Source organism: Pelodiscus sinensis, chromosome 16 (genome assembly GCF_052426305.1).
Source record: "Pelodiscus sinensis isolate ZL-2025 chromosome 16, ASM5242630v1, whole genome shotgun sequence".
NCBI lineage: Eukaryota > Metazoa > Chordata > Testudines > Trionychidae > Pelodiscus > Pelodiscus sinensis.
Window position 1 is genome coordinate 8,080,458 of NC_143067.1, and position 14,639 is coordinate 8,095,096.

The window sequence follows — 14,639 nt, forward strand, 5'->3', positions numbered from 1 at the left end:
TTTAATGTTGCCATTCCTTCGATGGCTGTCTCTTGCACATGCTATCCAGCTGATTTTATAAGGGGTCTCAAACTGTGGGTCAGCACTCTAAAGTGGGTTGCAACCCCATTTTAATGGAGTCACCAGGACTGGCGTTAAACTTGCTGGGGCATATGCTCAGGCATGCTCAACCTTTGCTCCCCCTCACTCCTGTGATTGTTATAATTTTTGTGGTCAGAAGGGGGTCCAGGTGCAGTGAAGTCTGAGAACCTCTGAGTTAGAAGGATGTGTGAATGGCTTTTTCCAACTATGGTGATGCTCTGAGATTGGCTGGCAAAAGTCAAAGGGAGTCTCAAAACACCCTACTTTTACACTGTGGGCCAGCTTTCCAGATCTACAGTTGCCAGCACCTCTGACCCTGATGCTAAAAGTCCAAATGGCTGCAGTAATAGGCCCCTGCCACTGCTGGCGGGAAGAGCAACAGCTGTGGCTCGAGCCAAGTGAAGGAGCTACTCTCTGCTCAGCCACTGATGCCCAATAAAGAACAATGGCTGGCTGCCAGGCTGAGCTCCAAGAGGTAGGTGCTACTGCTTGGGGGGGGCGGGGATTCCTGTCCATACTTCCTTCTGCCCCACCATGCCCCAATTAGGAATGTTAAATTTAGATTAATTGGCTAATCGAATAGTCAATGCAAGTTGCGTCAACTATTCGATTAGTCGATAAGGGCACTTCCAGCTCTGAAGTGTAGCAACAGCCCCAGGGCTGGTGCTAAACTTCAAAGGCAAAAGCACTGTGGGGAGCATGGGGCCAGTGTGTCCCCCACTGGCCCTGTGCTCCCCGCAGCATTTCAAAGCGGCAGCGCCGCATGGACCCTGAGGTCAGCTGGGGACTCTGAGTCCCCCGTTGAGCACGGGCTCCATGCGGTGCTGCTGCTTTGAAAAGCCATGGGAAGCCCAGTGTCAGGCTTTTCAAAGCGGCAGACCCCGGGCTCCATGCAGTGCTGGCGCTTTGAAATGCATGGCCCAGCTGCATGTGGCGTTTCAAAGTGGCAGTGCCATGTGGAGCCCAGGGTCTTGTCCCAGGCTCCATGTGGCACTGCTGCTTTGAACCACCTCCTTCTCTTTCCACTCCGCTTGCTGCCTCTTTCCGATAGAGGCAGCAAGGGGTGGCTGGGTGGAAGCAACTAGTCGATTAGTGTGTCAACTATCTGAAAAGCATTTGCTTATCGAATAGTTGACTAGTCAACTAGTCCTTCACATCCCTAGCCCCAATTGCCCCAGCCTCTCACTACAGGGATCAATGTTTCCCTGGTTCCTTACTACAGGGACTGACACCACCCCACTATGGCCTGTTCCCCTGAGGACTGACCCCCAATTGCCCTAGTCTTGGTACTTCACTACAGGGATTGACAAACCCCTGCTATGTCCTGATTGGGTGGGCAGGCAGGCAGACTCTGCGTCAGCTCCTCTCAGCCTGGCTCTGTAGGCAGCATGTGAGTCCCAGAAGAGGCAGGAGTGAGCAAAGGGGGAGGGGGCGTGAGAGTGAGCGATGGAGGTGGGGAGAAGTGAGTGGTGGACAGGGCAAGTGTGTTTAGTTTTCAGCAATTAGAAATGTTCTGAACATTTCTATCTGACCTGATGATCAAAGGAGTCTTATGTGCCCTGTAAGCTGAGTGCCTGTGTTACCCCTCAGAAGAGATTCAAATGCTGTCCAGCTGATTAGCAGAGCTCTCATAGCTGGGTTTTTTTGTTTTTACTGACGGGGCACATTCACACATGCCTCAGTGCACATACAAAATTTATTCCACACATGGATGAAAAAGATTAGAGGGAACATTGCTCAGGACCCCTCCAAATCCATTTTTGATCCCTGCAAATCCTACCTATTGTTATACCCCTTTCCAGTGGGCCTTGCTGCCTGTTGTCCGAGCTCCACTAGCTGCCCCCAGAAGTAGGTGAGAATTTTTTTCTTTTCCAATGCTCCCCTAGGTGGTGCTGTGGCTCTAACAGTGTCTTGTACAGGCCAGACAATGGCTCCAGGCCAGGTGAGGCATAGCCTTGCAAGTTGGAAGCCAGTTCTGTGGAGGGAGGTACGGGGCTTGTCTACATTGGCAAGATACTGCGCTGTAACTTTCTTACTCAGAGGTCTAAATCTCCACCTATCCTCCCAAGCACAGCAAGTTACAGCAGCCAGTGTAAACAGACTCTCAACACTGTGAGCTACTCCCCTCATGCAGCTAGTTTACCTACAGCACTGGGAGAGCTCTCTCCCAGCTCTGGTGCTGTAACCACATTGCATGCGCTATAAACTCACAGGTGTAGACAAAGCCAGATGGAGAAAGTGGCTGAAGTGGAGGAAACTTCTGACAAAGAATATTTGTACCATAAAAGGTAAAGACTATGATGAAATTTAGGCCTCTCGCGCTGGGGTAGAGGAAGGAAATTTTCAGCAATTCTTTCACCGGGGAAATATGTGCAGTTATGAAAAAGAATGACCAGGAACCTTAATGCAAGCCAAACCCTGGCAGCTTCCTCTCTTTAACCACTGTAGAGTGAGCTTGCAAAATCTCTGAAAAAAACAGGCCCTTGGGGTACATCTCATTGCAAAACAAAACAAGCCACCCCCTGCACCATGAAGTCTGACAGTCCAGCTCAATTGACTCAGGCTTGCATTGTGGGGCTAAAAATAGCAATGTAGATGTTTGACCTCTGGCTGGCACCCAGGCACTGACACCCTTCCTCTTTTATGTAGTTTCAGAGCCCACGGTACGGCCTAAGCCAGAATGACTACACTTCAGTTTTTGGTCTCGCAACCCAAGTCAGCTGACCCAGACCAGCCACGGCCATGCCCCAGGTCTTTTTTACTGCAGTGTAAACAAATCCAGGGATGGCAGATAAAGATGATGCTGTAACCCATTTCAGCAAAACTTTCTGCAGCTCGTTAAGTAGCTGCATCTCATGGGGAGTAAGAAGAAACGTACACAAATTTGTCAATGCTGCCTCTCCAGGCATAGGAGGGTTACAATTCACAACTGCCGTGCCTCCTGGCTTTCAGGCAGAGGTGATCAACTGGCAGACGGTGGGACAAATCTGTATCGCCAGATGCTTTTGAATGAACCCCAAAATCTTTTTATTTGTTTATTAATTATTGTAACTGTTAAAAAAAAATTCTGGAGTCTGGACCTTGACTATCCCTTGAGCAAGAAATGTGGGCCTTGATCAAAAAATAGACTACCCCTGGTTTAATGCATCATTGCAGCTGTGCTATCCTTGGCACAAAAACAGGGCATAGGAGAACAAATATGGCTTTAAACTCCCTTTTCCCTTTTCTCAGGCTGACCAGGGGCCCACAATAGCAGCTGACACAGAACAGATGATGGAGTGTAACACCCACGAGGAGATTCATGAATTGGGGAGGATTACATGGAGATAAAAATAAACACACAAGAAAGGGGCACAGGGAAGAAGCAGACCTTCACAGGTAAGCTGTAGAGGATGTATAGTCTAGTGGTTAGAGGAGGAAATTGGCGTTGGAACTGTCATGTTCTGTGACCCAAGGCAACTTATGTTGCAGTGACTTGGTTTACTTATCTGTAAAATAGAGGCAATTCTTATTTCATCCCAAGGAGAGTGGTTAGGCTTAATTGATGCTTATGAAATATTTGGGATCCTGGGAAAAATGGAAGTATTGTAATAACAAGTAATACTTATGCTGGACTGGACATTAACCAAATAATCCTCACAACATCCCTGGGAGGTTGCTATTATTATCCCCACTTTAGAGCTGAGGAAAACTGAAATACGGAAAGGGCATAAATGTCCCAACATCCCACATCAAAAACCAAGGTAAGAAATCAGCATCTCCTGGTGTCCACACTTTCAGACCATGTTCTCTATAGAAATGCAGAAAGCTGCTATTACATGCTAGGGATGGAATAGTGTAACTGATTAACCAATAAGCAAAAGTTTAACAGTTAATGCTATAGACTACACACATTTCTGCCCCATCCCTTGCCAGTAAATTTTTTAGCAGGCTGGCCAGCAGCCTGGCTCAGTCCTGGCTTGCGACAAGTCTGGGACCTACCCCTGCTATGGCACTGCATTTAAAGTTTATTAGGAGCCAGGTGGGCAGGCAGTTCTGGCTCGTGCCGGATCCGGGAGCTCAGACCCCTCCCCGGCAGCTGGTCTGCAAGGGAAGTTGGTTTTTAAACAGGCTTCCTTAGCAGACCTGCTCCTGCCTGCCACCCCACTCTGCTGCCTCTGACACAGAGGCAGCAGTGCAGAGTGGAAGAGGGCTCCTCTGGAGTGGGGCTAGAGCACACTGGCTGCCTATAGAATAGTTGAGTAACCGATAAGAATTCATGAGGTTAATCTACTAATCAATTAACCTATTTAACATCCCTATTACGTGCTTTGGAGGGATGGACTCCAGGAAGCAGACAGGGTGCAGGAGTATGTAGCAGAGGATTAACATGCCAAGAATTCCGTGCCCCTGAAAAATCTGGTCTAAGGAGACCATTGAAACAGCGACACAAATTAGCTCAGCCAGGCAAGCTGCCTTAACACACATTGGCTATGTCTACACTGGTGGGTTGTTGCGTCAGAAGTATGCAAATGAGGCTAAGCGTGGAATATCGCTGAACCTCATTTGCATACCTAATGAGCCACCATGTTTGCGGAAGAGGCTCTTGCACCAGAAGGAGCATCTACACTGCCCCTTCTTGTGCAAGAAAAACCCTCTTGAGCTATGCCGTTATTCCTGAAAATAATCGGCATTGCACAAGAGGGTTTTTCTTGCACAAGATGGGGCAGTGTAGATGCTCCTTCTGGCACAAGAGCCTATTCTGCAAAAATGGCGGCTCATTAGGTATGCAAATGAGGCTCGGCGATATTCCACGCTTAACCTCATTTGCATATTTCTGGCACAACAACCTGCCAGTGTAGACATAGCCATTGTGGATTATCCCAGCCTCTGCTGCCACTGAAGAGAGGAGTAAACTACCTCTCCTCTGTCCTGGACTGGTGCCTATGTAACCCACACATCTACTGGGTGCAGTTCACTGTCCCATGTTAGTGGCACTTAGACCACTTACAGAGAGGAAGAATGGGTTTGCTCTGCAGCCTTAGCTGAGAGCCCATGGGCTTTTAGCTCAAGCTGAAGAGGCTGATGCAGAGGTCTGAAGTTTGGTTACACTTGCATCAGTTTCAAGATGAATCCAACTACTTATGAGGATTGCTCTCTGAAAAGGGGTATTTCAACAGTAAAAGTGCTAGCTCTGAGTTTGCTTTGAACACCACAGAGCTGCTGGCCTATAAACTACAATGTGTATTCCAAGCGTGATGAGACAGGGTTCTAGAACATTACCCATGAAAGCATTATCAAAATACGAGCGTTTGTCATTACTGTTGTTGCTTTGTGGTCCCTCCCCCTTGTATACAGGATGAAAGGTTTTTGTAAAATGCTTATAAGCCATTAGTGAAATCATTGTGGTTCCTCACCCAGCATTTCCCAAGCTGGAGAGGGAAAAATGTGATGTGAAAGCAGAACGTTCCTATGCTGTTTCAAAAACATTTCCTGCATTGTATTGACATTTCTATAGAGCTTTTCATAAACAGCATCTCAAAGGATTTTATAGCTCCACAACTTACTTGCCTTTAGTGGGCCTTGTGGGCCAATTTGTGCTCACAGAGGCATGCATGTGATTCCCACTACCTTCCTTGGAAGTTTCCTAGACATTTCGAAGGACAACATTTAACCTCTCGGTAACAGGTAAATGAAAACACAGAATTCTTTCTCTTTTCTAGCCTATCTGACATGCCTCTGTGACCAGGTGCAACAGGATCAGCTGCAACTGTTAAGAGTGGAGCAGTTTAACCACAATATTTAAGGTTAATCACCACTCTTATCTTGAAGCCTTCCACAGCTGTTGGTAAAGTCATCAGAGAGTGCATGTATCAAAAGAACATATTCACAATTATTGGTCAGGAATTCAGAACATATTCTCAACAAAGATCCTATGAAGACTAAATTACTGGATGACTTGTTTTTCTTCCCATAAATAAGTTTCAGATACAGGCAGTCCCCGGGTTACGTACAAGATAGGGACTGTAGGTTTGTTCTTAAGTTGAATTTGTATGTAAGTCGGAACTGGTACATATTGTAGGGGAAACTCTAGCCAAACATTTCTCCAGAGCTCAGTTTTATTCTCCCACACCTCACTTCCCTCAGTCCTTTATTCTCAAGCTGAGGTGTCTGCTGAGAAAAGCCGCTCCTTGTCTCCCTGGTCTGCTGGAGGGGGGGGCGCTAGCTTCCCATCTCCCTGGTCTGCTGGGGGGAAGCAACTAGTGCGGGGTTGCCTCACCCCGTTTGTAAGTAGGGATCTGATGTAAGTCGGATCCATGTAACCCGGGGACTGCCTGTACTTTGCCTACTTTAGGTCAGGAAGGGTTTGGGTTTTTTGTGTATGTGTGTTTTATTTTTTATTATCTCTGTGGCCATGCACAGACCCAGTTCCCTGAAATTTCTGTTATGTTACTTAAATGAAGAAATCTAACTATTCAAGCCATGATATTGCAGTATTCATAGGATTAATATTTAATTCAATATCTGGATATTTGTAATTTTTTTCATGTTACTACAGAAAACAAAGGCCAACTCATGCAGAAATCGCCAAATACCAAATGAGGTTGTTACATAGTACTGTATCTACTTAAATTTTCCCTCTAGTTTCAATTGTCTAAATTATTTTTTACTTTTCCACAAAACCACATCTTCCTCCCATGCATATAGTACACATTTTTTACATTTTAGATGTGCTTTTAACTACGTTCATTGATCATGTTGGTACTCAGCAGAGCTTTGAATCTTAGATGTAAAAAGGCAAAAAGAATAATGGAGACCCTCTAGGCAGAGCATTTGTCCTTATGTCTAAATCTCTGAATCAGAAAACTGAGCCAAGTATTTCTTCAATATAATAACTGTAAAATATCTAAAATAGCATAGCCATTGTATTTATGGCTCTTAATAAACTAGAATTCAGGAGACTATGACCTAGACTGCGGCCTGACAAGGTTCTGAGGCAGAAGGTGAGCAGTTGTGTTTTGCAAATTGTTTTGTTAAGGAAATCGCGTCTGTCAAAGATCAGATGCAGCTTCAGATCAAAGTCTTGAGAGTTCAACCTGAGGGTGTTGCTATGTCCTTCTGATTTTCCTTTGAGTACATTTAAGGCCAAAGCGGCAGCCTTGGAGACAGAGTGGCCAGATCTTGCTCTCAAGTAGCTGAATCCTGACTGAGTCTGGTGAGTCACTGAAGTTACTGAGGGCATAATTTGGTCCTGTTCTTCACAAGTCACTCCCTCCTGGTCCTAACCAGAAGAGACCTATTTCTAGGGATGAAGGGCATGTCTCTCCCCAGGCCTATTCTCTCCCATGTCCACTGACGAAAAGGCCCATCATTACACCTCGCCACCCCTGCTCCCTGGAGCAACCAGGTCTGTGGGTTCAGCCCTTCCATCCCCATCAGAAGGAGCAGCTCCCAACATGTCCCAACTGGGAGGGAAGGAGTCACTCCCCCATAGGAAGCAGCTGAAACCCTAGCAGAAGGTCAAGTTCTTCTCACATCCTCTCTCTCCCTAAAGCTGAGGTGGGGGGAGGGGCAGCCTACTCATAGCTCCACCCCTTTCCCTGACTGGCCCCGCCCCACCTGCAGCCACCTCCCCTCGGTGTAACAGCCATCCCCTATCTATGTGGCCTGGACTCTGCTGACTGAGATTCCCGCCTCGCCCCCTGGTAGCCCCGCCCCTAAGTGGTCGTGTCTTCCTAGAGCCCCGCCTTCCCCTCATGGCGCTGGGCGGGGTCGGGGGCCCAGCGCGCCTGCGTAGCAGGCGAGGTGCCAGAGGTGGTTTCTGTGGGGCTCGGCTCGACGCTCGCGGACCTGGGCTTTGCCTCAGGAGCGGGTCGGGTCGGCGCTTCGTGGAGCCCCGGCCCCAGGAGGGAGCCGCGCGGGCGGCCATGGGGCGGTAGACGTCAGCGAAGCGGCCGGGGCGGCACCGAGCGGATCCCTGCCGCGCGGCGAGCCCCTGAGGGAGCCCGAAGCTCGCCGGGAGGGGCCCCGCCGGGCGCCCTTCGCTCTGGCCGGCTCCTGCTCCGCGCCCAGCCCAGCGACCCGCAGCGGGGGGGCGCGAGCCGCCGCACCCCCCCCGGCCCGGCAGGTGGCTGCCGCGCGCCCTCCGTAGCGGCGGGGGCACCGACCGGGACTGTCCGCCGGGGGGGGGGGAGGCGGCTGCCTCGCGCCGCGCTGGTACCCGCGCCCCGGCGGGATGCGCAGCAGCCCGCGTCTGTGAGTCCAAGTCCGGGGCGGGAGGGGGGCTGTGGTCGGGCGCTGCTTGGGGCCACCGGCCCCGGCCCGTGAATGGGCTGCCTGGAGCCCGAGGACTTCCCTGCCTCCTCCCGCGCTGCGAGCCGGCGGGCCCGTCCTCGTGGAGCAAGCACCCGCCCTGCGCTGTAGCCCGAGGAGGCTCGCTCCGTACACATCTGGGCTCGCCAGACGCGGGAGGAAGATGATCCCTCCGTGGACTTCAGCGGATTGGAGCCGTCTCTCGCCCTGGCCGGTCTTGCTGCTGGTTCACTGCTGTGTCCTGCTCGCGAGTGCGGATAACACCAGCCAGGCGTATTACACAGCCCTCATCAACGTGACGGTGTTGAACCCGGACCGAGTCAGCCCTACATTGCTACGGATCGATCGTGGGCGCTACGGGCAGGATTCGCCCAAAGTGGAGGTCAAAGGCCTGCTTCTGGCACCCGTGCCTATCAACGGAGGTAAATGTCGTTTGCCATCTCTCTTCCTGTATTGTGCATGGAGAAGCAGCCCCCTGAAAGTACTAGATCCTTTTTTCTAGGTTTTGGATGCGTGTTTGTTTATTGAGCAAGCTTATGTTGGGTAACACGCACAGCTAACAAAATAAATTTTTGGCCGATGCCTCCTTGTGCTGTGGTGACTAGTAAGCTATTTAACCCACTCTGAGTAAATAATTCACCTGCTTTCTGGGTGTCTTGTTGACAGAGCAGTGACCTGTGTACAAGGTTTGCAGATTTTCATTGTTAGCTCTGGTATAGAAGAGGAATATTCATAATCTGTGTCTGTGCTAGTACTGAACAATTGTACAGGGTTTAATATGCTCTTCATTATACACAGTTCAGCACATTAGTCGTCAAGGTTCATATGCCTTCTTTCTGAATTAATGTTGGATATTAGGTATTTGATACATTGCTTTGGTACTCTTGCCAGTGTCAAAATTGCATATCTCAAAACTTCCATGTTAGGTATTTATTAGAAGAACTTGATGTGTATAATTGCATAAAATCACATGATACCCTAATCATTTTCACACTTAACCCGTGTGTGTGTGTGTGTGTGTACACACTTGCACTTACAGGATGGTTGAAGTCACCAAGCTTGCATTCTGGTGTCAGACACCCACAGTATGCTTGCATCTGGCAAAAACAATACACCACATATGTGGCTTTGTGTAATTACACCTTAGCCAGATTTCATCTTTTATTAATATGTGCACAGTTTTTGTAACTAGTGTGTGAGCATTTTAAATTAAAATGTGAATTTAATAGCTTTATCTTTTTGTTGTTTACATTCTGATAAATGTGTTTCTTAAAGAATGCTAACCTATTCATATTTTTTTAATGATACTAATCTTGTTAGGGCTGGAACTAAAGCCATTAACTAGGAATACCTAAGCAAGTCAAAATAGGTTTTTTTTAAATGTCATCTCTTGAATTAAGTGATGGATTACAAGAGGTTCACAGATCACTACCTATCTTGGGTAATGGAATTACTTGATAGATCATATCTAGTTCCTAGCATGTTTCCTGGATGCTGCACATATAGTGGAAAATATAAAATGAATTAATCTGCTAGTAGTTGTAATATTGACCTGGAAATGAACATCTAACTTATTTTGGAAAACCCCAAAATGTACATTTTTTTTTAAAGAATTTTAAAAAAGCTTTTGAATTATCCCAATTACTGTCACAAATACTATCATGGTAGTATGTTTTAATACTGAAGGCCACTTACAGGGTTTGACTTGACTAGACTAAAACAGTGAGTGGATTTGTATTTTGTGCTTTTTTTAAATGTTAACAAATATGTTTTAAAAATCTAGTATAGTCAAGGCAAGTTGTAGCTTAGTACATGCTAGCTGGTCTAGTTGAAGCCCTGAACTTCCCTAGTTTTTGGAGGTGTTATTTAGAACATGCTAGAATAACACATTCTGACAAACGCTTTATAATCATAGTCCAAATAAAACCATAGGACACTTGGGAGGGGAGGATTTGAAATTCAAATATAGGCCATCTGTGCACTTTTGAGTCCTTTTCCCCTCCCCCCAAGAAAGGAAGGAAGGGGTGGAAAAAAACGTGACATGAAATCAAGGTGCTATCTTGGTGAAGTGGAAAGAGATGCAAAACAGTATCTTCTAGGCTAGGTGGGATTGTATCTCTTTAGCATGTATTGTTTTTCGTATATGAAAGAGTCTAACATCTGGATTTTCTTTGCAGCAAAGTGCTGCATCTTTTATCAATAAAAATCATTGAAACAATCCTTAATTCTATTTTTGCACTTTTCTCTTCTTTTCTGATGTTCATCTAAAGCATAGGTCAAAGGGTGATAGTACAGTATTTGCACTGGAATAACAAGAGAAAGCTTTCGCTAGAATAATAAGAGAAACCTTAGCAAATCCATGAAACATCTTTTAAAAATATAACACAACAAATAATTTCAACTAGGTAGCATGGTGAATCATGAAATTGCAGATCTGAATTATGGCAGTTTGACATGTAATCATTAATGTTTGATATGTTGTCAGTTACTGAACAGGCTCTATTCTGTCCTTAGCCTTGTGAAGAGAAGCCTATAAAGGAAGAACTGACTTACACTTAGCTTTTAATCTTTTATGAAATGCTTTGTATTGCTTTGTTAAAACCTTGCATATTTTCCTTTTATTTGTGCAAAGACATATTTTCCCACAAGTAGAGTGGTATATTCCACAAGAATTCATTTAGTGTAGAGAAGATTGAAATATTTTATTTCATGAACTGTAACTTACATATCTGTTTACATGCATACAGTCTCTTAAGGGTTTTGTTTTGTTTTTGTTGTATTGCTGTATTTCATAAGTGAGCCATAATGCCTCCTTGCTACTAGCAGCTGCCCTTACAGTTTACACCTTTATCATTGTCTGTTTAACTTCTTGCAAGACTTTGTTTAGATTGATTTAAGAGCTATTACCATCAGAGTCCTTTAGGACTGTATGTAATCTCTATGTGGACCTGTTACTTAAGATGAGCAGCAAAGACCTTGTATTTGTGGTATTATGTATGCAGATTTACTGATAGTGAAATTAAGACTTGGTACCAGACCACTCCGGCCACTGCCTGTGTTGAGAACCTAAAATGTCCTTGTTTGTGAAAACGTTACTTCAGTGTTCTGTAGTCTCTTGTTCATTGCATATAGGGAATCCTAGAATAATAGAACTGGACGGAACCTCAAGGGACCATCAAGCCCAGTCCCCTGCTCTTATGACAAGACCAAGCACCATCTTGACCATCCCCCATAGGTGTTTATCTAACTTGTGCTTAAATCTCCAATGATGGAGATTATACATTCTCTAAGAAATTTATTCCAGTGGCTAGGAAATTTAACCATGTGGATAGGAATTTTCTCCTAATGTCCAACCTAAACCTCTTTTACTGCAATTTAAGTCCATTGCTTCTTATCCTATCCTCAGAGGTTACTGAGAATATTTTTCTTCCTCTTTGTAACAACTTTTTAGGTACTTTATGTTCCCTCTGTCTTCTCTTTTCCAAAGCTAAACAAACCCAATTATTTCAAACTTCCCTCATAGGTCATGTTTTCTAGACCTTGAATCATTTTTGTTGCTCTTCTTTGGATCTCCTCCAATGTCTCCATCTTTCCTGAAATGTGGCATTCAGAACTGGGCACGATATTTCAGTTGAGGCCTAATCAGTGCAGAGCAGAGCAGAAGAATGACTTCTCATGTCTGTCTTACAACATTCCTGTTAACACATCCCAGTATGATGCTGGCTTTTTTTGCTTCAGTGTCACACTGTTGACTTGTATTTAGTTATGGTCCACTATGATCCCTAGATCCCTTCAGCAGTTCTCCTTCCTAGACAATCATTTCCTATTTTGTATGTGTGCAACTGATTGTTCTTTCCTAGTGGAGAACTTTTGCATTTGTCCTTATAGAATTTCATCATATTTACCTCATACAGTTTCTCCAGTTAGTCTACATCATTTTGAATTATTATTCTGTCCAAATCACCTGCAACCCCTCTCAGAGTGGTATCAAATGAAAAGTTTATAAGTGTACCTACTTTCTATGCCATTATCTAAATTGTTGATGAAGACATTGAACAAAACCAGTCCCAAAACTGATCCCCGTGGAACCCCATTCATTATAGCCTTCCAGCTTAACTGTGAGCCATTGATAACAACACTCCGGGAATAGATATCCAAACAGTTATACACCCACCTTATAGTAGTTCCATCTATGTTGTATTTCCCTAGTTTGTTAATGAAACGGTCATGTGAAACTGTATTAAATACCTCATTAAGTATAGGTATACCACATCTACCGCTTCCCCCTTATCCTCCAAGGTTTGTTTTTCTCTCAAAGAAAGCTATTGGTTTGGCTTGACATGATCTGTTCTTCACAAATTCATGCTGATACTGAAGTTAAACTGACTGATCTGAAATTTCCCTTTTTATAGATGGGAACTGTATTTGCCCTTTTTCACTCTTGTAGAATCTGTCCTGTATTCCATGATTTTACAGAGATTATCACTAATGGCTCGGCTATCTTCTCAGTCAGTTCCTTGAGTATCCCAAGATTCATTTAATCAGGCCTCAGTGTCATGAAGGCATCTAACTTGTCTAATTTTAACTTGTTCTTTTTCTATATTACTTTCTGAACCTACCTCGTTGTCATTGGCATTCACTATGTTAGTCATTCAATCACCCCCAATCTTCTTGGTGAAAACCGAAACACAGACGACATTAAGCAGCTCTGCCATGTCCAAATTTTCTGGGTTTTGGTCCTCTTTTCCTCTCACTCCCTCTCCCCACTTAGTTGAGTAATAGTCCTACCTTCTTGGTGTTCCTCTTGCTTCTAATATATTTAAATTTCACACACCGTGATTTTTGGGACCAGTTTTGAAGATACTTAACCTGCCATAATGGGACTTCTCATGGTACTGGGCTTTGTACTTGATAGTGTTTATATGTCTTGGGTCTTCATTAGGGATGTTAAATATCGGTTAATTGACTAGTCGCTTAACTTCATGAATTCTTATCAGTCCACTATTTTATAGTCCCTGGGCAGCCCCTATCCAGGAAGGAGGGGTCTGAGCTCCCAGATCCAGTATGAGCAGGAACTAAGCTTGGCTGTCTGCCTGCCTGGCTCCTCATACAGTTTAAATGCAGAGTTGCAGAGGGAGTAGGTCTAGGACCCAGTGCAAGCTGGGACTGAGCTGGGCTGCTGGCTAGCCTGCTAAAAAATGTACTGGCAAGAGGTGTGGGGGGGGGGGGGGGGAAGTGTGTAGTCTATAGCATTACCGTATAAGCTTTTGCTTATCGGTTAATTGACTATGTGATTACATCCCTCATCTTTGTTTACTTAATATTGATATTTTTAATGTCTATTTGAAGCACATTTTAAGATACTGAAGTTCCATGGTTAAAGATGTGGTTGCATCGTGCTGTAATTTTTTTATAATTTGTTCATTTGTCCTGTCTCTTCCATCCAACAGCTGAAATGCTTCTGGTTTATTACTCTGTCCTGTTAGTATGCACATTAAGACCATTTGTCTTCCCTATGTCTTGCTAAAACTTTGTGAATTTGATATCTGGTTTCAAAAGCTGTATTTCACCCAAAGAAACTTTACTTAATTAGCTGGTAAGTCACTAAAGCGATTCCGTGAATGTAAATAGTGTAATTTGAATGGTTTGGCTGTGTCATAATCAACATAATATGGAAATATAGCCTAAGTATAGATATAATTTTGTAAGTAAATTCATATGAAGGCTGACTGTCTTTCATCTATTCTTGTGTTCTGCACTTAAGTGTATTTTGGATCTTTTTCTCATTATCTCAAACATTATAGCTTACATTTAAAAAAAAAAAACTCAAAACAAAGCACTTTTTATCATGAGAATATAATTTCTAAATACACAAGTGACCATAGAATAAGTACAGATGAGAAACCACAGACTACTTTGACATCCGTACTGAACAATGTAATAAAATAATTCTTCTATAGGTCTGTTACCTGCTCTTTCTAGTACTGTAAGTGAGACTATTTAGCATTTTAAAGAATATGCTGACTCCTAATTTCAGTGTCTAAAGTCAGGCCTGCACTAGACCTGGAAGGTCGGCTTAAGGTACGCAACTCTAGCTAAGTAAATAACATAGCCAGAGTTGATTTACCTTTAGCCGAACTTCGTGCCATCTTCAGTGGGAGACTGACAGGAGTAAACTCACCTGTTGGCTTCCCTTACTCTTCACAACTGCGATGAGTACCAAAGCCACTCTCAGCGTTCAATTTAACAAGTCTTAATTAGACCCG

At 44.7% G+C, this 14,639-nt stretch overlaps 1 protein-coding gene across 2 annotated transcripts in view; it reads left to right on the top strand.

Annotated features, from left to right (window-relative positions):
- The first annotated feature begins 7,835 nt into the window (after positions 1 to 7,835).
- RNF130 (ring finger protein 130) overlaps positions 7,836 to 14,639 on the top strand; it is a 111,893-nt gene continuing 105,089 nt past the window's right edge. The window contains exon 1 of one of the 2 annotated variants that reach the window (XM_075900529.2): positions 7,836 to 8,795. In XM_075900529.2, the coding sequence (XP_075756644.1) occupies positions 8,537 to 8,795 (259 nt within the window). In that variant the 5' untranslated portion in view covers positions 7,836 to 8,536. The remainder of the gene's footprint in view (positions 8,796 to 14,639) is intronic. The other variant, XM_075900528.2, reaches the window with a different exon arrangement.